The sequence below is a fragment of the Argentina silus genome (genome assembly GCF_951799395.1).
Source record: "Argentina silus genome assembly, chromosome: 5".
Classification (NCBI taxonomy): Eukaryota; Metazoa; Chordata; class Actinopteri; order Argentiniformes; family Argentinidae; genus Argentina; species Argentina silus.
The window spans coordinates 20,699,856-20,726,837 of NC_139659.1; the positions used below are offsets into that span (position 1 = coordinate 20,699,856).

Here is a 26,982-nt window from a genome sequence, read left to right on the forward strand (position 1 = left end):
CATTCATCGACATCAGAACATTTAAGTTTCTATCTTTACATGAATATTTCTAGTACGGTACTTAATTTTCATTTGTTCCACAAACATCATATTCAGAAAGCGAAACTTTCTGTATAAGAGTTATGAATCAGGTACAGATGTAGGTGGGAAATACCATTTTGTGAGGGCAGAGAGAGACGAGCAATAAGATAATAATCTGGATAGACTGGACGGACTGAATTTATTGGAAAGGGAAGGTTATGAAGGCATTTTAAAAATATTCATTTAATAAATATTTCACAAATGTAAATCAGAGAGAAACATTTCACTGCATAAAATGTAGTATGACAAGATTTGAATCTCACATCGCCTTTAGACGCACTTATTATTCGTGATGTTCGTAAAGTTGTAAAGTCTATGAGTTATTTGTTGTTTTAAAACATTTTAATTGGAGCGACATTGACAATTCATTGTATGATTAGCCATCTATTTTGTACATATTATATAGGATGTAACCTAATTTTATGTAACATGTATAGTCTATTAGTTAGGAAATTTACGAATGTATCCTTAGGCTACTGGTAATTTGGATATATTTTTACGCACGGAGTTCGGGGACTTCAAAGTAGGACTACGCACAGTACACGTACGGTACTTGTATGCTACAATACAACAGACTGCTATCCTAATCAAATAACTCATTATTAATCTGTTGTAATCGCAGAATCTACTCAACTCAAATAATTACGAATCTGTCCCGATATTAGGGCATGCGTTTCTTCATACGCTTCGCGTGTGAGACATCTGCGCAACTACACCTACAGTAGATGAATTCAGATTGCTAGAGTGGGAGTAGTGGCACTGTTCTAATAACCACCATTGCACTTCCCAACATTTCCTACTTGTGAGGGACCTGCACTTAATAAATACCAGCACTTGTGCACAATGATTAGCCTACTTGCAATGATTGTGATATATTGTTTCACTGACTTTAGACAACTGCACCTATTGTGCATACGTGGCTCTAGAAAAGAGCGTTGAATGGCTAAAGTTTAAATGTAAAATGTCAAAATGAGTTATAAATAAGTTATAAACTATAACAACAGCAGCTTGTGTGTAGTCCTACAGTATTAGTCATATTTAAGTGTGTTGGCATAACATAAGGAGAGCGACAGACACACAGACACACACACACACACACACACACACACACAAACACACAAGTCTACCTATATGCAAACACACATACACAAACAAACACACACACACACGCACACGCACACACACACATGCATGCACACACGCACATTACTCAGACTGGCTAAATGAGAGCTAGACATTGAGACTGTGGAAGTCTAAGCTAGAACAAAGTGAACTTGAATGAGAGTGGGTGGATGATAAACACAATGGAAAAAGAATACAAGTCAATGATGTACTTCAGTCATGGTGTTTAGGAGATAATCAGATGGTTTATTTATCTCAGTCCATTTGACAGAAAATGCTATAAGGATCAAAATAAGACTATAAGGAGAATTGGGTTAGGGTTAGGGTTAGGGTTAGGGATGGAGAGAGGGAGGAGGGGGGAGGGAGAGAGAGTTGGGGGCTGAGGGCTGGGGGCTAGGGGGCTGGGGGCTAGGGGGCTGGAGGCTAGGGAGCTAGGGGGCTGGGGGCTAGGGGCTAGGGAGCTAGGAGGCTAGGGAGCTGGAGGGCTGGGGGGCTGGAGGACGGGACTGGGGGGGGGTTGATGGGAAGGTAGGAAAAGTGTGTGGGGGGGGTGGGGGTGGTGGGGAGGGTTTGCAAAAATAAAAAGAAGGACAGCAATCATCCTTAACAGGACTCCTTCTTTTTCTTCTCTCTCTCATTCCTGCCATTCACTTTCTTTCCATCCGGGATGTCGGCCCTGTTCTGTCGCTTGAAGAACTTCATGAATCCTTTCCTTGAATGGATCTGAAACGAGATATGGTATTAAAGTACAAAACCACATAATGACAACAACTTCGGGCTTTATAACATGATGATCAACTGTTTTTGACCCTGTTTTCATTAAAGTAATGTAGATAAGTCCAATGATTCATTGAAGTGCCAGTACTGTACCTTTTTCTCAGCTTTCTCCAGCTCTATGGCCTTCATGGCGAGCTGATCTCTCATCTCCTGTCTCTCCTTTTCATCCTCGCAGTCCTTCAGCTTCTGCAGCTGTCGCAGCTCCTCCCTCTCTCTTTCCAAGGTCTCCACTTCTTTCTCCTTGGTCAGACACTTCTCCACAGCCTTGTTCATCCTCCTCTCCATCTCCCTCATCTCCTTCCTCTCTCTCACAGAGAGGGCCCGGAGACAGCTAGCGGACTTTTCCATTTGAACAGAGTAGAGTTGGGAAGAGTAGAGGGCCTCGCTGAGACTATCTATCTCTCTGGTCTTCTCATTATTGTCCATTCTCCGTTCCTCCTGCTGAGCAGCTAAGAGGGTCTGGAGGTCCACGTGGGCCTTGGACATGTCATCCAGTTGGGTTTGTAGAGACTCCAGGGTTTGTTGGAGGGTGGCCATTTCATTTCTCTCCTCCATCTTCCTCTGCTCTGCCTCTCTGGCCTGCCTCTCCATCTCCTCCCTTTCTGCTCTCCAGTTCTTCTCCTGTGAGGCACAGAGGTTCTGGAGGTCTGTGTGGGCTTTGGCCATTTTGTCCTGTTTTCTTTTAGACCTCTCCATAGCCTGAAGGAGATAGTTGATTTGCTTCTCTTTCTCTTTGACCCTGAATATCTCCCTCACCTCTACGTCTCTCGCCCTGCTCTCCATTTCGCTCCTCTCCTCTACCCATTTCCTCTCTCTCTCCTTGGTAGCTTCGGCCTCCTTCTCAAGGGACTCCACTTTGAGGCCAAGAGAAAGAATGACGTCATCTTTTTGTTTGAAGGTGGAGAGTCCCCACTCGACAACTTGCCTCCTCCCCGTCTCTAGACCTTCTCTCTCCTTCTTCCACCTATCCTCCAGGGCCCTGATGGTTCTCTGCTCGTTTAGCTGGTGGTTGTCTAGGAGCTGCCGGAGAGAGTAGAGCTTCTTGTCCTTCTCACTCAGAGCGGCCTGGTACTGTGCAGTCATCTCTCTGCTCTTTCTCTCCATCTGGAGCCTACACATCTGCATATTGTTACCTATAAAGTCTCCCGTAGACATATTTTGGAGGGTCTGTCTTAGGTGAAAAATCGTGTTGTCCTTTGATTTAAGCAGATCAACAATCGTTCCTCTCTCCATCTTTAATTTGTTGTGAATAAAGGCATGCTAATTAATCGGTTGAAAAGTTGAGTGTGAAATCAAAGCAGTCTTGTCTGAATACTATTTTAGAATCATTATGTTTTTATTGCGCATTAAACGTCGGGGCATTGTTGCGTCCGTTGTCACGACAACAATGCCCAGCAAATCCCCACGCAGTGCTTAAAAATGTTCTCGCTTTGCCAATATTCTAAAATGACGTGTTCATTTTTTTGCAAAGTGTAAAATAATGTATATTGACAATAAAGTGGCCATTTAGATCGTTTGAATGCTTCAAATATTGTTTTGCTCCTATATCTAATAGGTTACGTATTGTAACGAACGGCGGGGTAGAGTAGCTTGCCTTAAGCGGGTATCGAACTCGCAACCTTCCGCTTACAAACCGGCCGCGCTAGCCACAACACCAAGAGAGTTAACTCACTTGGCGGAGCTGCTAACGGGCCTTACACAGGGTCGTTACACTATCCCCTCCGTTCGGGAGAGCGTGCCCTCACGCTTCACTATACAAGTCTCTCACGTGGACACGCCTCTCAGATGGCCTCACGGGCACCATCCCACTTCTGACACCAATGTAACGAACGGCGGGGTAGAGTAGCTTGCCTCAAGCGGGTATCGAACTCGCAACCTTCCGCTTACAAACCGGCCGCGCTAGCCACAACACCAAGAGAGTTAACTCCCTTGGCGGAGCTGCTAACGGGCCTTACACAGGGTCGTTACAGTATGTTGCGTACACCTGCACCAGTGAACAGTTTTTAAAATGTAGGGTTAGGGTTAGTGTTATTTATTGTTTCGTCAAAATCTACTGCCTTACAACTTCTTACTTTTAAATGTGGGACCATGAGCAATTTCCAACATGAATCCATTTTATGCGTTACACAGTCAGCATATCACGGTTGGGAATCTGTAGCCTAGGCCAGTGTTCTTTTTACCACCACTCATACTAGGGCCTTCACCTGGGTCAGAATCTTGTCCAGGGCCCAGTTCGGAGTTTGCATTTTTCCATTTGAAAAACTTCTCCATCACTGTCAACCACGACCTCCATCACTGTCAACCACACTAGTGTGCCGCGGCACAGCGGTTGGGAAACGCTGCCTTAGATGACCTTAATATCTGTGAGAAAAGAAGAAAAACAACTCGTATTCTGGTAATGTGACAAACAAGCACGTTCCTGTCTGAACTCGCCACATACAGATGTGAATCCACAAGGCTAGTTTTCAAGGCCGTACTCCCTTTTCTCTGCACCAGATGTATTAATGCTTTGTACGCACTTTCCTTATCTGGTTTGTATTAATATCTCTGTGTTAGTGCTGCTCTTTGTCAGTCAGCCTACAGTACTACTCTGATCCATACTTGCAGTGTGACTTATTCTGTATCTGTGTTCGCTGTTTGATTAATAATAAATAACACATAGACAGTTGTCTGTTTTTCTCCGAGAATTTATTAAACTCGGTTTGATTTCCACCACATTAGTCTCATTGTTTATCTGTTTTTCCCACCCAAGAAAAAAAAAAGAAAAGATGGCCATAATCTCAAAACCTGGTGAGTCGTCTCTGCCAGTAAAACTTTATAGGCTTATTCATGATTTATTGCTTCTTGCTTGAAACAAATGAACACGACAAAGAAACAATTACATTTACATTTACATTTACATTTATGGCATTTAGCAGACGCCTTTATCCAAAGTGACTTACAACAAATATATTTGTTTGAGTAAGTGAATCATCCATCAATCATCATAAGATAAAGTAATCAATGCTCAGACCAGGGGCCAAAAATTAGAAGAATCCTTTTTTGGGGGGTGGTGGGTGCCCTTGTTAATAGTGTAGCAAGGTACAGTATCCATAGTCAAATTCAAAATTAAACACATTCACATTTACATTTACATTACATTTACATTTATGGCATTTAGCAGAAGCCTTTATCCAAAGCGACTTACAACAAATACATTTGTTTGAGTAAGTGAATCATCTATCCATCAATCATCATAAGATAAAGTAATCAATGCTCAGACCAGGGGCCATAGGCAGTCACAATGCTAGAGGATTATGTTTTATTTTTTTTATTAACAGGAGAGAAACTTGTATAGGGAGGTAGTGGGGGTGAAGAGGTCACCACTCAGGCAACAACTCAACACTCTTTTGGTTCACATTCATAAACATTTCTGAAAGAAGAAGCAGACAGGAGCCAACAGACATTTCCTATTGTTTATTTCATATTGTATAATGTTGTACATTCACAACCCGTGCTCCAAAAGGGCACATGTATTCAGGTGACATGCAGTGAAAGAGGAGGACTGTAGGCGTGTCTGTGTTTCCTGCTATAACAGGAAGTAGTGTTAAGTTAATACGGGCGTCATGATGGCTCCTCAGGACTGAAACAATATTTACATTTCTATCAGTGTAACATTCTTTGTCTTTGCTTCTGTAGGAGCACCTCTGGAAGTGGCAGGTCCTGTTGAACAGGTCCTGTTGATCAACAAAATGTAACAAAATCAACTGAAACCTCTCTCTCTTTCTCTGTCTCAGTATCAGTAACAAAATTATACATACAGAAAGGTAATCTGCAACACTTGCATGCAACAGTAATCTCTGAAAGTCTGACCTTCAATTGCAGCAACATTGAAGCCAAAAGGAAATGTGTTTGTTACCTGATCGAATTAAAATTACAATGATAAAACATGTAGAATTCATAGTATTTGAAATGAACATTAAAAAATCATGGCATTCATCAATTCACCTACAGCAAAGTTCTTGACAACCAAATGAATAAAGCATTATAGAAGGCTGATGTAGTCAAACTGTTATTCTCTCTCTGTCTTATCTCTTGTGATAATTATCATCATTTAAAACATACACATCACATTGTGTGTGCGTGCGTGAGTGTTTGTGTTGTGTGTGTGTGTGTGTGGGGGGGGGGGGGGTCCATACACTGCAACCCTGTTGTACAGCTTGTCATCATCACTCCTCTTTCTTCAAGTCCTCTCTCTTGTTATGATGCTTCACCAAACTGTGTCCCTTCAAAGTGACCCTTGACCCTCAGGCTGTAGGAGTGACCCCTGGTCAGGCTGTAGAGAAGTACAGCCCACTAGCCCACTTCTGGACTGGGCATGATACAAAGTCAAGTTTGCTCACTCAAAGCAGAGCAGCACAGATGATGCTTAGTCAGTGAAATGAAATGGTAGTGGTCAGGCATGTCAGGGTAATGTGGAGAATAGGACACAAGAGGGCGCTATACCATGACATTTACCATCCTGGCAACATCAGGGGAAACACTTGGTTGCTGTGCAGCATATATCTGTTAATTACATTCATATATGTATATATACTTATTATACAATGGTAATAGTATGAAAAAGTTGTCAGCTTGAAGCTATGTGAGAAACTACATTTACAAGTCATGACTTCTGTGATTCTATTAGCTTTTTAGGACGTTACGACAGTAAAAGCCTCAAGACAAAGGCTAAGTCTCCAAACCGGAACGGTCAGTTTGTGAAGCGTGTTACGATGGACACACAGTGCAGTTCATGATTGGCAGTTTGGAAAAGTGCAAAACCTAATAGACTCACTGACATCATTCTAAAAACACACTTGGACTTTTAAAGCTTTGAAATGACCATTTGAAAATGAACAAAAGGCACGGAGGAATTACGCTATTGCAAACAAAAGTCAACATCCTCTGACTCCTCCCCCTCACTGCGGCCTGTAGCCACTCAGCTGAGGCATATAGCTAGGGGCGGGTCCTGCTGACGTCGGCTGCCAATCAGGGGTCTCCTCTTCCTCTGTGGGCGTGGTCTGCTGAGACCCCTCCTCCAATGGGCTGAACCTGAGCGACGAGGCTCCGCCCTGCTCCTCCATCTCCAGCTGGTTGAACTCCGCAGGCGGACGGCTGTCCTCGTTACCCGCCGGCGAGCGTCTGAAGTAGGGGTTCCTGGGGTAGCGGGACTCCTGCCCCTCCTGGAGGTGGTGGTGGTGGAGGTCAGGGTGCTCCTCTGAGTCCAGCAGGGGCTGGGTGGACTCAGAGCGGGCGAAAACGTGCTGAGCCTGGGCCTGGGTCTGGGGGGGGAGGGACCCCGGGGTCTGGGTCTTGTAGCCGGTGGAGGCGGCCACCACGGAGGAGTACTGGACCGTGCTGGCCGTGGTCTGGCCCGAGTCTCCGCCCTCGTCGCTGTCGGAGACGCTCTGGCGCGGCGAGGACATGCAGGAGGAGCCTCCGATGCCGCTGCTGTGCTCCTCCGACAGGTACTTGTCCTTCTTCAGGGGCAGGCACGTCTTGTCCTCCTCGTACAGGGACTTCCTGTCAAACACGTCCACTTCCACCACGCTCACATCTGTCAGGATGCTCTCCTTGGGGCTGTCCGCCTGGGGGGGGGGGGGGGGGGGGGAAGAGGGTTGGTGGGGTTAGATATAGGTGAAGTTGGTGCACATCTGAATCTAGGACAGGTGTTTGTCTGTGGGACATAGATCATCTAAGTTCCTGTTTGTTTCTTCCCACGTCAGTGCAGAGGCACTGGGACCTACTTTGGTGGGGAAGTCAGGTGTCCAGGTGGCGATGGTGCTGTTGGAGGGATCTGGGACGACCGGCCAGAAGATCTTCTTGATCCTACACAAAACAAGGCATGGTTAGAAAACGCCTTTTAGAACGACCTGTACACACATCCGTTTCTCATCATATCAATATGGCTTATAGCCTACTGGTATTACGACTGCCTATGGCCCCTGGTGTGAGCATTGATTACTTTGTGTTATGATGACTGTTGGATAGATGATTCACTTACTTAAAGAAATGTATTGTTCTAAGTTGCTTTGGATAAAGGCGTCTGCTAAATGCCATAAATGTAAATGCTTATGGTTACTAGTTCTAGGTATTAGTTTGTTCCTTTGTGTTTGGTTTAAGCATGCAGGATGGGAACATGTGGAACTATTCCTTTGGAACTATTCTGTTGGTTCCACTGAAGCAATCGTTCTTTGAAAAGGAAGTCCTTATTTCAACCCAGGCCTGATGGCTTTAGTCCAATGGACAAGGGATCTTATGACGGGGAATCCCGCACACGCACACACAGCTATTTCAGTAAGTGCTTTGTTTAGACAGGTGATCTACTGTATGATATCAAGCGGAGCCAAATTCTTCAGCAATGACGCATGTCTCTCTACTCCTCTCTTCACAGAATGGAGCCAGAACTGCTGCGGTAAACTTTCCAGGAGTCGTAAATATGACGATATAATAATCTGTGGTGGTGAACATGAACATAACCAGGCTGTCACAGTGTAGGAGAGACAGGGTGACTCACGAGTCCTTCTTGCACATGCAGAGCAGCATGGTCATCAACACCACGAACAGGAAGGCGAAACACGCTCCCACCACGATGCCCTCTATCTGGCCCGGGGCTGATGGATACAACACACACACACACACACACACAACACACAGAGCACACACACAGAGCACACACACAGAGCACACACACACACACAACACACAACACACAGAGCACACACACAGAGCACACACACACCCAACACAGACACAACACAGACACAACACAGACACAACACAGACACAACACACAGAGGAGATTTAAAAAAAGAAGAGATCTAGAATACAACATTAAGATGAGATCTACAACATATTGTAGAGATTCACTAGACTTAACAACTAGAACTACAGAGGGAGAATGGATGGCAGCCCAGGGGAAGTTACAGAGGGACATAAGTTTAACAGAGTGCAAAATATTGCATTTGTAGTATTAAATATTTGTGTGCTCAGGAACAATTTAGTGAAAATGCCATGGTGCAATTTTGGAAATACATGACTAAGATAGAACGCCTTGTGGGTGTTAACACATGTGGGCGTTATCTTCGTGTAACATGTTGGCGTTGGTCGTATGTGGGCTTGTTTCTAGAACAGCGGTCCCTGGTAACCCTCACCGTAGGTGTGGGTAATGAAGGAGAAGTCGGTGCTGTTTGTGTGTCCCACCACAGTAGAGGCCATGACCCGCACCATGTAGTTACTGCTGCTGGACAGGTGTCTGAGCGTGTAGGAGTAGGTGTCAGGAGACACGCTGACGGCTGCAAAACAACACAGTCACAGAGGTGAACACACACTCGAAAACGCCACGCTGAGTTGCCAGTACAGCAGGACTGCACAAGTGGAGCAAGATGACAGTAAATTGGGTCAAGACATGTGTGTGTGTGTGTGTGTGTGTGTGTGTGTGTGTACGCGCGGGTCTGTCTGTGTGTGTGTGTGTGTGTGTGTGTGTACAGTACGTACAGTGTTCCTGGCCCCCTGTGGTGTAATAGATGGTGTAGTTGGTGATGAAGCCTTGTTGTCTATCCAGAGGGATCTCCATCCACTCCACCTCTGCTTCGTTCGTCCCTGGCCTCAGCTTCACTGACGGACCCTCCAAAGGAACTACAGCAGCCAGGGAGAGAGATGACAGAGAAATTGCTATGAGTTCAACTACGTTACTAAATCAGTGCTGCTCACTCCTGGTGCTGGAGAGCTGCAGTACTGCAGGCTTTTGTCCCAGGACAGCAGTGACACAGCTGATTTAGCTGATCAAGGTTTTGAAGATCAGTTGACAGTTAACGTAGACAACATAATGATTGATCCATGTCGTGTTTGTGTGTTTGTGTGTGTGTGTGTGTGTGTGGGGTGTGTGTGTCTTACCCCCTTGTTCCAGAAAGGTTGCTGTGGTGACAGGCTTCCCAACCATTCCAGAGTACAGCGGATACACAGAGATGTCATAGCGTTTATACTTCTCTAGTTTTCCTGCATGGGGAAAACGTGGAATTATCTTTATTAGACACCAAAACCATATGCATGCCTGGTCTACATCTCAAAAAGGTCTTAAAAGTTTTCCAGACACAAATTAAGCCTAAAATGTTCTGGAAATACAATTTGTTCCAAGACTTGGCTTAATCTGTGCCCAGGAAACCACCACTAAAAACTTGAAGAGCACACTGAAAAGAGCTGGTAGCCAAATAAAACGATAATGTGTTGCCCAGCACTAAACTTAGCTAAGTTAGCTAAGTTAACCATAAATTAGCTAAGGTGAGCTAAGTTAACCATAAATTAGCTAAGGTGAGCTCAGTCAACCATAACTTAGCTCAATTAGCTAAGTCAACCATGACTATAAAGAGCCGCCTCATCCTGACCTCTGATGGCTGCGGTCCTGGCTTGTTTGCCTTCTCTCTGCCAGTCCATCTGGCCGTCGCTGACAGACACCCACTCCACGAGATACTCTGTAACCGCCCTGGGGAGCCCAGCCAAGCTGGCGGTCATGTTGGGGGGCTGCCACTCCACCCACAGCTGGCCCTCGTGGGTGTACCAGCCCAACGACTCCACCGGAGGGGGCTCTGGAGCACACATAACATTAACATAAATACACACTTCTCATGAGCACAGGAAACCACACGCTACTCATAAGCATTGCTACAAAGTACACCAAAAAAAAAAACCTGTTTGAGAATGTTTGATATGATGAATACGATGTTCACGGAACACACAGGACACATCACAATGTCTTTCAAGGTAATGAAACAAATAAGTAATACTGTAATTTGGATTAATTTAACATTATAATTCAGATATCGAAATCAGTAATTATGAATGCTTGAGGAAGAAGTATTATAGGAACATCGATATACGTGGTATCCAGCCAGCAAGGCAGCACGCACGCACGCACGCACACACACACACACACACACACACACACACACACACACACACACACACACACACACACACACACACACACACACACACACACACACACACACACACACACCTTGTGTTACTTTAGGGATAACTAGCAGGGCACTAGGCGACTGGCCGGCAGAGTTGCTGGCAATCACTTCAGCGTAGACCCTCCTCTTCTCAGACAGGGTTATCTGGCGGAGGACAGTGATCTTCCTCTCCTGCGACCAGGCCTCCAGCTCAGCCTCAGAGCCGTTCACCACCACGTTCTCCCAATCCCAGTCCTGGATCTTTACCCTGTAGCTCCGGACCCTTCCATTACACTCCACAGGAGCCTGGCAGAGGACAGATATTTCACATCTTATCATTTAGGCTACGATGAAGGGATGGGATTCCATAGAGTCATATGGTGATTCTCATGAAACCAATTTTAAAGTGATAGTAATAATAATAATAATAATAATATGTTACATTTGTACAGCACTTTCTCATGGACTCAAAGCACTTAACAAAAAATATGAAAATAAGAATAGAGAGGACAGTCACAGAATATACATGACATAACATACAGCCCTATACATTAAAAGCCTGCCGGAACAGATGGGTTTTTAGCAAGGTCTTAAAAGAGTCAACACTGTCAGCAGCTCTGACATTGTGGGGAGACTCCTCAAATATAACAACATCAGATACTGTATGTGTCTTGTTTGTTAAAATCTATCCATCATTGAAATAAGACCCAGTGATCATAATATATATCGCTATATCATAATAATATATGCCATTTAGCTGACGCTTTTATCCAAAGCGACTTACATTGCAGTGAGTGCGTACATTTCAGTATATATGGTCCCAACGGGAATCGAACCCACAACCTAAGCATTGTTAGCGCCATGCTCTACCAACTGAGCCACAGAGGACCACTGATCAACTGGCAACCAGACAATAAAGACTTTACCCAGACTTTAAAACACATGACAGGATTTGAAAGCAGTTGCGAAGCAACTGGGGAATCGTATGTCGATGAGGACTCTTCTTTCGAATGTCGATGAGGACTTCATTCTTCACTGTTAACCAGACAGTGGATTAAAATCCTGACTATCGCATGCGTGTTGTATGTAAAGTGTCAGTGTTTCTTGCCTTACCTTAGACATCACTTGTATTCTCCGTTCAGCTTGGCCCTGGATGGGCATGACCACCCTCCACAGATCAGGCTTACTGGAGGGCTCTGGAGAAGAAAGGACGGAGGAGAAGTCGGTCACACATCTCACCAATGACAGACATCATGGTACAGTTCTACCACGCATACTGACACAATGAACATCTACAGACACTGACTCGATGGGTTTCATTGCCGTTCAAGTCAAGATAGATCTTTGAATGCCCCGATCAGTCCTGACGCTCCAAATTGCCCATTTGTGTCAATTCGTACAACTCCCAAGACCCCCCTTCCTCTCACGCGAAGTCCTTCCATTGGAATCACTGGCATAGTGGAACAGGGTCAGAGTGGAACAACTCTCTGGCGTACTTTAATAACTTTTTTAGGAAGTAAACACAGGCCTCAGGTTTCGATAGCAATGGTGCAGCTGCACATGCAATGGTGCTCGTCGAGACGGTGTGCACTGTGGATTGACCAGAAATAGACATCGAAATTGATTCAAGGTAAACTTCCCCTTTAACGGTTGTGTAATGACTGGCTCCTGCACTCACCGGTCTCGGAGGTCCTGGCGGTGGTGTTACCGCTCCAGTCACTCCAGTAGCCGTAGTCCTTGTCTTGAATACAGCGCACCTGAACCACATACACGGTGTCAGGCCTCAGGCTCTGCAGCCGGAATGTCTCCCTGTACTCCTGAGTGTCTACCCGGGGCACCTGAGGGGGGGGGGGGGGGGGCAGCACATTAGACACCAGGACACACGACATCAAAGACCACCATTACAATGATCTATAGAGACAATCAAAGTGACTCTGAGAACGCCAGAAAATGTTTTGGAGTGAACAAATTTTGAGTCCCTTTACTGTCCCTTTAACTAAAAAACATCATAACAATACAGGTTTGCTTCCCAGTTGACCAAATAGCCTGTGAGAATAATATGTACATTGTTATGTATTACTTAAAACCTGTAAAATGTATATTCACCTCGGTCCACTCTTCGGCGTTGGCCTTGCAGTAGCGGATGTTGTACTTCAGCGTGCCGAAGGATTTGTGGATAGGGTGGGTCCAGTTCACGATGAGAGATCTGGCAAATTGCTTCTCCGAGATGATTATGACTTTGGAGGGGGGGTTCATTTTCACTGCAAAACAGGACAGACATATAGATCATTACACTGCATACAGTAGTGCCCTGCGGAAGTAATGGGACAGTGAAGCATTTTTATCTTCTTTTGGGCTCGACACTCAAAAAGACACAGTTCCCCTATTTTAGGCCACCAAAAGTGATCTGTCTGTTGTTTAACCAAAACTTTTGGAAACTTTCTATATATATATATATTGTACCCACGTTACACTCTATACCCTCTTCTCTATCCGTGAAGACTGTAATAAGGAGTAGACTTCCCTCTCTCCTTTAAACATTTTGAACAAATCATCATAATGAGACCGAGGTCCATAGGCGTCCACCTACCCAGCTCCTCTGCCGCTTTGCCCAGGACATCTGAATGGACCTTCCCCAGTCCGTTCTCAACCTCCACCCAAACCTCCAGCTCCATGAACATCGGGAACGTTCCAAAGGTGATGAAGCCGCTGCTCCTCTGTGCCTTACTGTTGTATGTCTTGTTGGAGTCCCTGCAGGGAAATATGAACTCGCTTTGAGTTGATTCTCCTTATTTTTCCGCCAATCCGGCGTACATTAGTTGATGGCTACTATGGCTAATATTAGTTGCCTAACGGCTAATATGATCCAGTTTGTTTGAAGGGAAACCACAAGCAGCCACAGTTTAAGACTCTTGATCAGAACTGGAGCCAGCCGTTTCACAGATTAACTGATTGCAGAGAGCTATTGAAATGTATGACATGTACGTAATACAAGTCCCTATCGAAAGTCTACACACACCCCTTCAAAATGTTCACCTTTTGTTGCCCCACAGCCTGGAATTTAAACACATTAAAGGGAAAGTCCACCAACTCAAAATGCTGATTTCAGTTGCACACTATCCGTAGGTAACATCAACTCGACGACGTGATATGATTCTCCTCGAAATCATCACAATGCATTAATAAAAAAAAAAAACAGCTTTATCTTATGCCTACATTTATCCGGAAAACAGAGCAAGACTACTGTCTGGGCCTGGTAATATCATTCATTATCATTCATGGAGGTCGAAATCAGAGGACGGGCTGGTTGTAAAGCATGGAATGGAATGAGATATCCATTACAATGAGCCCGTCCTCCGAGTTCTACCTCCACCAGCCTCCCCTGACCCAAACGCCGCAGTGCGTATCCATAGAGCCAGTGACTTACACGATGGTGGCGAACAGCGTGTAGGTAGTGGGCACCTCCTCTACTCCCCCAGGCAGCTCCTCCATCTTCCCGGCATCCCAGAAGCAAGATACGTTAGCGGAGATCTGGGAGCCGGACTGGACGGCCATGCAGGATAGACGCTCAGGCTTCACAGGAACATCTGACCAGGACCAGAGGATGGAACACAATCAACTCTGGTCTATGGTTCGGTGTTAGTTCATATTGTTTGTATTTATTGTTTATATTGTTTCGTATTGTTCTTGTTGACTTTGAGACAATAGTCTTGTAAAAATCCCTATACAAATCAATTTGATTGATTGATTGATAGTCATTATAAAAAAATGTAGCATTGGTAGCATTGTAGGCCTACTTACACCCCTTCTTCATAATGATCCCGTGGATTTGCAGTTTGTTGATTCCTGTACTCTGCTTGTTATACGTTTTACACATTAGCCAGCTGGGCGTGTCTCTGGTGATGGTTATGGTCACGCTGACCGCTGACTGGTTGATCTTGGTGTACTGCTCCTCGGGCACCGTCACGTCTTTCAGCGTCCAGTAAATATCGTCGGCCGTGGCTTGGGCTGTGTCGTACAGCACACAGGTGGCCGTGAACGTCTGGCCTATCTCCACCACGGGAGACTGAGGGAAGATCATTCCATATCTGATGAGAGAACCTGAAGATGATGGAACCAAGAGAAAACCCATCAAATCCTGTCAGAAGTGTCTGGGGAAGTTCCTTCTATTGCCACACAACACAACCCGTGTTGGTGGAAGTTGTTTTCAGTACAGCATGGTGGAGAGCTTTACATTCACTGACATAAACAGCAATGAGACAAGACGATACAATACAGTAACACTAAATCATAAACAGTTATTGTGGGGGAGGTGCAGAGATGTGATGAGGTCAAGGGCTAGGTAGGTAGTGGGTTGTTGTTTTTGGGCCAAAACTCATTCATTCTCATTCTTTGTTAATTGAACATTAGGCCTTTTAAACTTTGAAATAGAAGACTGCCTTGGTCCCCCTGTTATAACTATATTATTATTGTGTAATTCATTCATAGTCATACTCACTATTGGCAGCCAAGGCCAGGCTAGCCAAGGACAGGAGTTGCAGCAAGAGAACCGACCTATCCATGGTGCCTGAGGGGAGAAACACAAATACAAACATGTTGTCTCAGATGCAGACTAGAAAGTGATACTGTAGTATGATCTCCTTAAAACCCAACCCCTTAGTAATATCCTCTCCATGAAAACACGGTCAATTTTAAGTAGGATTCTTGGGACGGCCAGACTGATGTCATCCCTTTGAAGGTGAGATTTAAAGCGGTTAAGGCAATGGTTAGGGTTAGGGTAAGGGTTAGGTTAAGGGTTTGGGTTCATCCCAAGCACTTGGCATCCACCATGAAAAAACATTGTTGATCCAAAAAAAGGTAGTGAGATTCTAGAACGTTTTGAAACGAGATTCTCCTTTATACTCACATCAGATAGTGAGACAAATTAGAAAACAAGGTTGTCCCTTGACTTGAGTAAGATTTTTTATCTTGGACTGAGATTTCCGACTACACATCAGGAAACCTCAGCTCAGCCATACTAAGTGTGATAACATCAGATTCTATTAAAGCTGTGTTTAAGGTTTGACATCACAATCACAGAAAAAGCTTTAGAGGACATAAGCAATCCAATTTAGACGCAACATACAACTTCTAAAACAAATTAAACCAGACAGAAAACAAGAACAACGGTTAACAGTGAATGACAAGGATAGATATCAGATTATTTCTAGACAATATTCCGTAGGTGACATGTCACCGGCGGATAAACTCAGGGCCGCGAGTTTTTCTTGACCACTTGACCTGTCTAGGTTAACAGTTGTTGCATTTCACCCATAATATATTGAAAGTATTTCTTTATGCATCAATTGTATATTCCAGCACACAATAGCTACTTGTATAGCAGCTAATAATAATAATAATAATAATAATAATAATACCAATAGCTAGTATGTCACAAGTTAAATGACGACTTTGCTTTTCATCATTGCTGGGTCCACGTCGAGCTCAAAATCTCACTTTTAAAGTGAATTTAAAAAGACCAGAGCAGTGAACAATAGATAGAGAGGTAATGTTAGTGAATCATTTTTGACAGGCTGTTCCAGAGTGACATGGCACTATATTTGTGTATTATGTATTTGTTGTAAGTCTCTTTGGATAAAGGCGTCTGCTAAATGCCATAAATGTGAATGTAATATCAAAGAAATTCAGTATGATCAGCCTGGTATAGCTTTAAGCTTGCCAGATTCATCAGCCATCATGGTTTGCTTTTCAACATAATAATAATTCACACCATATCTTGCTGCGGACTAGTCTATATGGCTTTTTATTCAATTTGAGACCGAACAATTCTATGTTTTACAAATGCCCTCCTGAGTAAAAAGAAAGGTTTTAAAGGGATTCGATCAGGTCCACGTTATTGACTCTGCTTGCAATGCCAACGTCAATGAACCTGATAGCTAGCTAGCTAGCTAGCCTAGCGATTTATTTAGAAACCCCATCGCTAAGAATATTTAGTAGCAAACAACAAAAACAACACTCACCTTCTAAGTTAGCTACGTCTTTGACTAGGGTTCAACCTATATGAGTATAATGTTTAAGACCGCGTACAAAGTATAGAGATACAACATGTTTCAGCTTAAACGATATAAGATCGCTTCGCGAGGTTGTTTGTCGTCATGGTCCCGCCTACTGTACTGTACTGTCAGGTCCAGTATTTTGTTCAATCACAAGTTTCCATGCATGCCACCGCTGCGGTGCAAAAAGTACAGATATAAAAACATAGCGATGGTCTAACGCCATCGTCAAATAGTGCGTTTGACTACGATTTGTTTACAAGTCTGCGTAGAGAATCTGCGCGGACACTGTGATTTGTCAGGAGAGCTGTCTGTCACGGAACTACTGACTAATCACAATCGTCCATCGGAGCTTCGCACGACTGTTTTCCAGTCAGTCTCCACCCTCTTGCCCGAAAACGCATGTGCCATGATATGAGGTACATAGACCCCCCCCCCCACCCCCCCCCCCCCAAAGTGTGAGCTTTGTGGACAGAAATATCCATTAGCCGAGAGGATGGAAAGTATACTGGTACTGTGCTATTGTGTTCAAGAAAAAACACTGGGTTATGAACTTACAAGGAAAGGGGGGATTCTACACAATCCACTGACTCATCACTATTTCCTGCCTCTCTCATTTCACTCCTAGCGTTCCCTCTGTGTTTATTCCTTGGAATAAGGAACACTCCCAGACCAGTGAGTAATGCTGAAGCAGCATGTGTAGATCTGAGTCTTTCTGTCTGTATGGAAGCACACACAGACGCCCACACACCCACACACACACACACACACACCCACACACACACACACACCCACGCACACACACACACACACACACACACACACACAGGCCAAAGCTGCCTCCTCTTTTGAATAACAAGTTAATTACAGTACTGTTGTAATACACAGTGAATAACATCCAATTCATGATTTATCGAAGAGCAGCAGAGGCTACATGATATAAAACGTCATATATTTTATTCATTTTGAGAAACAGTCACAGCACAAACACAAAGTCTCCATTTCAAAGTGCAAGAAGAGGATCCAACAGTACACGATGCATGCCTTTAGTTGTGGTTTAGTTTCCACCACTAAGTATAAATGTGTAAAAATAGGATGCTGTTGTTATTGTTTTTTAAACAAATGTTAGAAATCGGGAGCCATGTTTGTTTACTGTGGCACCTACAGAAGATTCCTCTGGACCAGTTCAGTTCAGTCATTGGCTAATGTGGCTGATATAGATTTTGCATCTGATCTGCACAGAGACATATTTTTTCCTTAACACTCAGGGTCAATGTTTAGTGTTCCACCCATCTACACCTGAGAAGATTCAACTGAGAATCACACAATGCTTGTTTGCTAACCCAGCACAGCAAGTCACAATCACAACCCAGTCCATCCCACTCCTGAATCCCTACCTCCTACCTCCCACCCCACTACCCCCTCTCCCTACCCCCCTAGAAATTTGTGGAGATCTGAAAGGATTGAATAGGTTTAAGCAGTGTGGTAATTACTCCACCTTGCCCTCTGAAAGGCTTATATCTGTCCAATCCATTCAGATCTACAGGAGTGTGTCTAGTATGCAGGGTCCATTTATTATTCAGTCCATCCCCCATCTCCCCCATGCATCCAATGAGGCCCCCCAGTGAAGTCCGTAGCATCAGGTTCTGTTGTCCAGGTTACTGAGAGCATCGACTTTGTGTTCGCTCACCGTAGGGCTGTGTTTCCGGTGGGAAGGGATAGCCGGGAGCACCTGGACGGTCCTCAGAGGGTCCACGTTCAGAATGGGCAGGAAGGAGCACAGGGACTGGCTCTGGGGGAGGCCTGACCTCTGGGTTTTGGAGGTCACGGGGGGCGGGAGGCCTCCCCCCAAGCCTCGACCCAGGGTGTTGAGGGGCAGGGACTTGGACTTCTTCACCCCCTTGGAGACTTGGTCAGGTGGCAGGGAGACTGCAGAGGGAGGGGACAGTTTAGTGTTGGAAGGTTAGTGTGTTGATATTGACATCAGCATTTTTTCTGGCTTTTATCAAGGTTCCCAGCTTAAATTAGCACTCTACATGCCAAGGCTTGACTGAGGAGGACAGGACTGAAAACCTGTTTAGTGCAGAAAATATACACTAGTTTCAGCATACTTAGCAGTAAACATTCTGTCAGAGCTCTGAGGTTGACAGGACCAGACCGAAGAGGTAAAGGTAAAGGTACTAACAGCGGTGTGTACAGTGGTCGCGAATGGGAGCCAGGCAGTTGCGTGTTAGAGCAGTGTCCCTCATCTTCAACCTGTCCAGAGGTAGCAGGTGTGTGTTTGGAGCTGTGGGAAAGGCCAGAGAATGCATTTTCTTTTACCACAGTAGCCTGCAGTGGGATGCACAAGTTATCCTTAAGATTTGCAATCCAATTGATACTTTATTGTCTGTCTGCAATGGTTTATACTGTTAAAAAAGGTTACTGTAAGCATGGGTTCCACTGTTTAGAAGAATACGTTCTCTTGCAGCATGAGAAAACTGTTAGGGCTAGACTGTATCCGGAAAGAGAAAGGCTGACTCGAGCAAGGTGTGAAGTATATCTGTCTTTATCTCTGCTCTACAGGATGTGGTCTGATCACAACATGGTGCTTTTAGCTCTGGTGACTGAGGCCACTGTGAATGTGTGATCTCTGTGTGTGTGCTCTAATGTATGCAGCAGTGGAGGCTGGTGGAGGTAGAAATCGGAGGACGGGCTCATTGTAATGCATGCAATGGAATGAGGAATGGTAACAAACACCGGTGCTCATTCCTCCCTGAACCCTTTGGTAACTGAACCCCTGATCTTACCTGGTTCATTCTTCTGGATGTAGGGGGCCTGGTGAGGGCAGAGCACATCCAGGGGACCAGAGGTCTCTTGTAACAGTTTATCCAGCAGCCTCTCTGTGGGGGGGGAGACCCAGGACTGGTGGGTCGTGATGGCCTGGTGAGACTCAGCCTTCCAGGCGTGGCTGACCAGCACCTGCCCCTTCGGCCGGCCTTCAAACAGGTCATGCTCGCTTTTGCTCTTCTGAGAACGGTGGGCGAAGTGGTTCACCATCGGCCCCACGGAGTGGCTCTGCTGCACAGCATTCTGGGAGCTGGCCAACAGAGAGTTTCCCAGGGTGATGGGCGGGAGGCTCTGGGTCCGTATGGGAGGAAGCCCCTTGTAGTCCTTCGCCGTCCGGTTGTCGGGGAGATGGAGCTTCTGCAATTCCATTGGTCGCTTCCTCGCTGCCTTGGAGCCTTCGTCTCCCGCCTCACTGGCCCCCGTCGCCGCCGACGTTGAGGATGAGGAGGAGGAGGCGGGGTCGGCGAGGCAGTCGAACATGGTGATGATGTCATCGACCTCGGAGGTCTCCTCGTGGAGGTGTCCGTCGCGGCCCAGCTCTCTCTGCCGCGCTGCGTGATGCTCCTTCTTCCTCTTGCAGAAAATGTGGTTGAGCATCCGGAACTTTCCTTCCTTCTTCTGAGCCAGGTCGCCCCCCTGCGGGGGCAGCTGTCTAGTCGAGTCTGATCTGGGGGTGGGGGGTGGTGGTGGAGGGTGGGGAGGGTGGGGTGTGTGGGGGGGGGGGGTCAGGGAATAAGAGTGGGACGTCTTAATATTCACGATTCAAAGATACAGTACAGTACTTTTTGGTTTAGAAATACTGGATAGGCAAATCAATGAACACCCCCCCCCCCACACACACACACACACTAACCTGTTGTCAGCTGAGAGGAGTTTGATACATGCCGTGTGGCCACAGTACATGGCATACGTGAGTGGTGTGTTCTCGTTGATATCCCTGGGCCCAGCCTCGACCCCCAGCTGGAGCAGGGCCTGGACACAACCCTCCTTCCCTGCGGCTGCAGCCCAGTGGAGAGGGGTCCTGGAGGGGGTGGAGGGATGGAGAGGGATCTTTAGAGAGGGAACCATAGTATTGTACTGCTATGGGAGAGATAGTCGTAGTGGGGATCTATACACTTCAGGGGAGGCTGGTGGAGGTAGAAATCAGAGGACGGGCTCATTGTAATGCATGGAACGGAATGAGGAATGGTATCAAGCACACAAATAGTGGTGTGGTCATTCAGCATAAATCAACGTATTTGTAAATTCAAAATTACTTTATTAGACAGAGACAGTACACATCGATCAACATTTCTGTAGATTTCGAGTAACTGTGCAAATGAGAATATGATCAATTATACGCATAACAAATGTTTGTGACCTTGACTTGAGTTTGGCTCCAGATAAGACAGAGAGATAGGATCAGAACATTCTCAGAGCCCTATCTGATGTCCCTGCTGCTCCGTGAAACGACAGGGGTGGCTTCAAGGAAAAGATGCTGCAGATTCTGGTAACATTTTATCTAACTGAACGGTTTCTAACATGTATTATAAATCATGTGGTAACAATGAATACCTTTTGGTACTTAATGTAGGCTTACTTAAAGTATTCAACACAATTGGCACCAAATTGTGCCTAATGGTGCTTATTATAGTTAATCCCAAAGAAACAAGAAATTCATAGGTTATTACTGTATAAAAACCATTATGAATATGTAATAACCATCTTACCAGGTCATTATTGAGCAACATTATTGAACAAAATGTCAGTGTTTTAAAGGTGCAATCTGGGATTGGACTTTTAATGATATATAGCCATTGATTCTTGAAGAATATAACTTATAAATGCCTCATGAACTTAGTTCAACTGTCTTACCCCATCAGTACTCAAAATATAATGTAATTGTAAACAAATACTGCATAGCTTCAAAACATGGTTAAAACGATCATTTTTATCTAATTTATGGTTGGTCATTGCATCCATAGCTCTGTCTATGACTTTTAGAGTGGTTACATTTGTCTAGCCCCATCCTTCAGCTGTTTACAGTGGCAGGGAGACCACTTAGTTTCCCAGATTGCCCCTTTAGACCGGAGAGCAGGCCGGTGGGTGTACCGTTCGTCCACGTCCAGCGCCTGCAGGTTGGTCTCCTGGAAGCGCGCCAGCTCGTACAGGATGTGGCTGTAGCCGGCGGCGGCAGCTATGTGGACGCACGTTTTACCGTTCTCGTCGTCGTAGTTGATGACAGAGGAGCCCAGCTGGTGCTCCAGGATCAGAGAACACATGAACCTGCTTCCACTCTGGGGGGTAGGGAGGGGTGAGGGGGGGGGGGGGGAGGGGGAGGGAGGAGAGGAGGGAGGGGGAGGGAGGAGGGGAGGAGGGGACAGACAGAGAGAGAGAGAGAGAGAGAGAGAGAGAGAGACAAAGGGTCAAAAGAAGGAGAAAGAGATAAAGGACAAAAAGAAAGAGTGTGTGTTCATTTGCATGTGTTTGAGTGGTGCTGTGTGGTTATCTCTGTCTGTTATGACATGTACCTGTAGACTGGTGGCCATCACACTCACTCCTAAACTAATACTAGTTGAAATGTACTTCAGTGTGATCACACAAGCGTTCGCACGCTGTTTTATGCTGCAGGAAACAAAGTGGGTTATAAATGGGGAAGTACCTCACCATAACTGCTATGATTAAACATACTGTAATCTGAATTACAGCACGTTAAATAAGTAACCATTGATTCTTAAAGATTATAACTTAGAAATGCCTCATCAGCATAGTTGAACTGTCTTACCCCATCAGAACTCAAAATGTAAGCTTGTTTTACTCCATTGTTTGTAAACAATACAATTGTAAACAAACACTGTATAGCTTCAAAACATGGTTAAAACTATAATTTTGATCTCATGGATGGTCAGTCCTTGCATCCATAGCTCCAGCCCCATCTCTCAGCTTTTCACCAAAAAAGTAGTAGTTGTTGGTCTTTGTTGTTGTTTGAATCACAGATAGCCCCTTTGCAGGTGACTATAAGGTGTAAAAAAAAAAAAAAAAAGGGAACTATCCCTTTAACATTAACAGTAAAGTCAGCCTGAAAGTCAATATGTGGAGAATTAACCACACCTGACTGAACAGAAAACTCATATGAATATGATGTACTGCTCCCCAGGTCTTCTTCTTTATTTTGGTCTTGACTATTTTCTCTGGTCTTGACTATTCTGGTCTGTTACATGGAGGAACCATTCTCGATTCTCAATACGAAACGAGCTACTGAAAACAGAACTAGTAATGTCTCATTTAGCTGTGGATAGAACTAATATTGAAACCTCTCAGAATTATAAACAGCACTGTCAGCTCATAAAGGTCCTCACTGTCAGCACTGGGTTCAGCACGGGTACACCTCACTGATTGTGCATTTCTTGTGTGTTTAATTAGTGATGGAGGAACGCACACACATATACACACACACACACACACACACACACACACACAGTGTGTGTGTGTGTGCGTGCGCATGTGTGTGCGTGCGTGTGTGTGTGTATATGTGTGTGCGTGTGTGTGAGCGCGCTTGAGTGTATGCGTGTGCATGTGTGTGTGTGTGTGTGTGTGTGTATTGGAGAGAGCACCTCAGAGAATCACTAATTAAACACACAAGACATTCACAATCAGTGAGGCGTACCCGTGTGTGTGTGTGACAAACAGGTCATTAGGGTCCTGAGGTGTCAGACTCAGCTCTCCGGAGGGCTGTTCCACAACCAGGTTCTTATTAGTAGAAGACTTGAATTACACCAGGGGAGGCTGGTGGAGGTCGAAATCGGAGGATGGGCTCATTGTAATGCATGGAATGGAATGAGGAATGGTATCAAACACAGCCTCCCCTGAATTACACTATTCACACAGGGAGAACATGTTGAATTGAATGGGTTGACTTTCAACCTACAGTACAGTGCATACAGTGTCTCTATGTCTCTCTCTTTCCTCTCCCTCCCTCTCTCTCTCTCTCTCTCCGTATCTCTCTCTCTCTCTTTCCTCTCCCTCCCTCTCTCTCTCTCTCCGTATCTCTCTCTCTCTCTCTCTCTCTCTCTCCTCTCCCTCCCTCTCTGGATAGCCCATGTGCAGTGGTTGGACACTAATTCTCATTAACTGTCTGCTGTCCTCACAGTCTTCCACTGTTCTGCCTGATCAGAGCATGATTCCTATCATGCGCTCATATAGCAGTGTTACATCGAATGAATGAATGAATAATGAATGAATGAATAACGAATGAATGAATGAATAACAGTATGACGTGAGAATTTGTATTGGTTGGTCAGTCAAGGCTGCTCACCTGCACCGCCCAATGGAGGGCCGTCTTGAAGTCCTTGTCCACCAGCGTGGGATCCGCCCCTTTCTGCAGGAGCGCCTGCACGTGCTCCGGGCGGTTGTGGAACGACGCCCAATGAAGAGCGGTCATGCCCTGCCAAGGACCAATCAGAATGAGTCATACTGCAAACGACACATTTGAATCGGTTCTTCCACACATCGACTACCAACTGCATTGAAACACAGACATCTGTTCATAACTGACTTGGATATGAAACGCGGCGTTAGCTGAGGTTATCCCACCTCAGGCTACATACCATTCAGAATATGGAAGGGTTATGGATGTTTTCATGGCCCTGATCAACAGAAGTTGAGGGGGGGAATTTTCATGACAAAGTGAAAGACTGTCAAAGTGGTAAAGACTTTCCCTTCCCCTTTTCTCTTGTGTCTCCTTCCTATTGAGGTTATTCAGTGTTCCTCATTCTCTTCCGTGCATTACGATGAGCCCGTCCTCCGATTTCTACCTCCACCGGCTTCCCCTTGTCTCCATGCTCTCCCCCTCAGAGCCGCCAGAGCACTCCTACAGAGGTCAATGTGGACTGATATTCCCATGTATTCCCAGGTTACTGAGTCAATGTGGACTGAAATTCCCATGTATTCCCAGGTTACTGTACGGTACAGTATGGTTGTATTGATGTTTAGCCCTCCTACTAACCTCATTGTCCTGGTGGTTTATTTCAAATGCTGTCGACTGCTGCAACAGAACTGCCATCAGTCTGCAAAGACACAGGCACAAGCAAACTGTATCAAAAGGTTATAAGAAATGGATGTAAGGGATATGTATTTGTGTTGGGACTATTGCTATGACCTAAACAGAGTTTGGGGTTGACTAGGGGTGACTGTACACTGGTAAACTAGTTTGTTTTGCAAACCTTGTACCAGTAGTAGGCCTAGTCGTTTCTGAGAGAGAGAGAGTGGAGAGAGAGAGAGAAAGAGAGAGAGAGAGAGTGGAGAGAGAGAGAGAGAGAGAGAGAGGGAGGGAGAGAGAGAGGAGTGAGAACAAGAGTGAGAGGGGAGACAGAGAAAGAAAGAGAAGCTCTGCTGCTGGAGAGAGAGAGAGAGGGAGGGAGGGAGAGGAAAGAGAGAGAGAGAGATACGGAGAGAGAGAGAGAGGGAGGGAGAGGAAAGAGAGAGAGAGAGAGATACGAAGAGAGAGAGAGAGAGGGAGGGAGAGGAAAGAGAGAGAGAGAGAGATACAGAGAGAGAGAGAGAGGGAGGGAGAGGAAAGAGAGAGAGAGAGGGGAAACCCACTAGAACAGCTGCTGCTGCTTTAGCGTGTCGAGCAAAGGTCTGCGGTCGCTATGGGGACTGCACACACGCACACACACACACACACACACACACACACACACACACACACACACACACACACACACACACACACACACGCACCCTAGTGAACCAGGCCTTTCTGTCAGAGCAAATAAGTCACTGAACATGCAGTCTGCTATGAGCTATTAGTTTTCTTTACACAACAGTACAGCATAGTGGTTAAACATTGACTGATACTATGTGTGTGTGTACGTGTGTGTGTGTGTGTGTGTGTGTGTGTGTGTGTGTTCGTGTGTGTGTGTGGGTGTGTGGGTGTGTATGTGTGTGTGTGTGTGTGTGTGTGTGGGTGTGTGGGTGTGTATGTGTGTGTGTGTGTGGGTGGGTGTGTGGGTGTGTGCATGTATGTGTGGCCAATATTACAAGGCGACCTTTCTGTGTTTTTGGTGTTTGAAACACAACACATCTTGTATGCTTTGATGATTACACCTGTGACTCATAACTTTTCAAGTGTTTTTAAGAGCTTTGTTTTCTAAACGCCAGTAATGGAAAGAACACTTGGCAGAGTAAACATGTGTTGAATGATGAATTAATGCATTAGAACTGGTTTTGCGACGGCACTCACTTGAGGTCGATCTCAGCCGTGGCTGCATGGAGAGGCAGACGTCCGTTTTTATCTGGAATGTTCTGCTTGGCTCCGTTCCTCAGAAGACACACACAGCCCTCCATCCACCCCTTAGAAAGACCACATACAGGATTATCAATGTGTTTATCTTCTCCATTACAGTTTTTATGCTAATTCACAAATTCACAAACTTGTACGAGTACATAATTAATCCGTCCTGCTTTCCATTCTGGAACTAATCCCTAATCTGGTACGAGAGTAAGCTGTGTAGTGCAACTGATATTCCTCATTCCATTCCATGCATTACAATGAGCCCGTCCTCCGATTTCTACCTCCACCAGCCTCCCCTGATGAGTATAGTATGTGTTGAGGTAAGAGTGTAGTATGTATTCAGGTAAGAGTGTAGTGTGTATTGAGGTAAGTGTATGTATTGAGGTAAGTGTATGTATTGAGGTAAGTGTATGTATTGAGGTAAGGGTGTGTATGTATTGAGGTAAGTGTATGTATTGAGGTAAGTGTATGTATTGAGGTAAGAGTGTGTATGTATTGAGGTAAGTGTATGTATTGAGGTAAGAGTGTGTATGTATTGAGGTATGAGTGTGTATGTATTGAGGTAAGTGTATGTATTGAGGTAAGAGTGTGTATGTATTGAGGTAAGAGTGTGTATGTATTGAGGTAAGTGTATGTATTGAGATAAGAGTGTGTATGTATTGAGGTAAGAGTGTGTATGTATTGAGATAAGAGTGTGTATGTATTGAGGTAAGTGTATGTATTGAGGTAAGAGTGTGTATGTATTGAGGTATGAGTGTGTATGTATTGAGGTAAGAGTGTGTATGTATTGAGGTAAGTGTATGTATTGAGGTAAGAGTGTGTATGTATTGAGGTAAGAGTGTTTATGTCTTGAGGTAAGAGTGTGTACCAG

General features: G+C 45.1%; 2 protein-coding genes across 2 annotated transcripts in view; both read right to left on the reverse strand.

Annotated features, from left to right (window-relative positions):
* Window positions 1-5,159: 5,159 nt before the first annotated feature.
* On the reverse strand, window positions 5,160-17,112 carry il6st (interleukin 6 cytokine family signal transduce). The gene is made up of 16 exons (XM_083670617.1): window positions 16,976-17,112; window positions 15,454-15,522; window positions 14,757-15,056; window positions 14,383-14,542; window positions 13,546-13,706; window positions 13,062-13,216; window positions 12,634-12,793; window positions 12,069-12,151; window positions 11,018-11,261; window positions 10,386-10,586; window positions 9,898-9,999; window positions 9,499-9,639; window positions 9,156-9,296; window positions 8,519-8,615; window positions 7,749-7,830; window positions 5,160-7,589 (listed from the first exon to the last, which is right to left on the reverse strand). The coding sequence occupies exons 2-16, from the start codon at window positions 15,515-15,517 to the stop codon at window positions 6,921-6,923; spliced, it is 2,760 nt and encodes a 919-aa protein (XP_083526743.1). The 5' UTR covers window positions 15,518-15,522; window positions 16,976-17,112; the 3' UTR covers window positions 5,160-6,920.
* Window positions 17,113-18,518: 1,406 nt separating this feature from the next.
* ankrd55 (ankyrin repeat domain 55) overlaps window positions 18,519-26,982 on the reverse strand; it is a 10,957-nt gene continuing 2,493 nt past the window's right edge. The window contains exons 3-11 of the mRNA XM_083670854.1: window positions 26,980-26,982; window positions 26,061-26,170; window positions 24,822-24,882; window positions 24,132-24,260; window positions 21,929-22,113; window positions 20,691-20,858; window positions 19,798-20,504; window positions 19,194-19,295; window positions 18,519-18,937 (exon numbers count right to left, since the gene is read on the reverse strand). The exon at window positions 26,980-26,982 is cut by the window's right edge and continues 128 nt beyond it. Of these exons, the coding sequence (XP_083526980.1) occupies window positions 18,648-18,937; window positions 19,194-19,295; window positions 19,798-20,504; window positions 20,691-20,858; window positions 21,929-22,113; window positions 24,132-24,260; window positions 24,822-24,882; window positions 26,061-26,170; window positions 26,980-26,982 (1,755 nt within the window). The 3' untranslated portion in view covers window positions 18,519-18,647. The remainder of the gene's footprint in view (window positions 18,938-19,193; window positions 19,296-19,797; window positions 20,505-20,690; window positions 20,859-21,928; window positions 22,114-24,131; window positions 24,261-24,821; window positions 24,883-26,060; window positions 26,171-26,979) is intronic.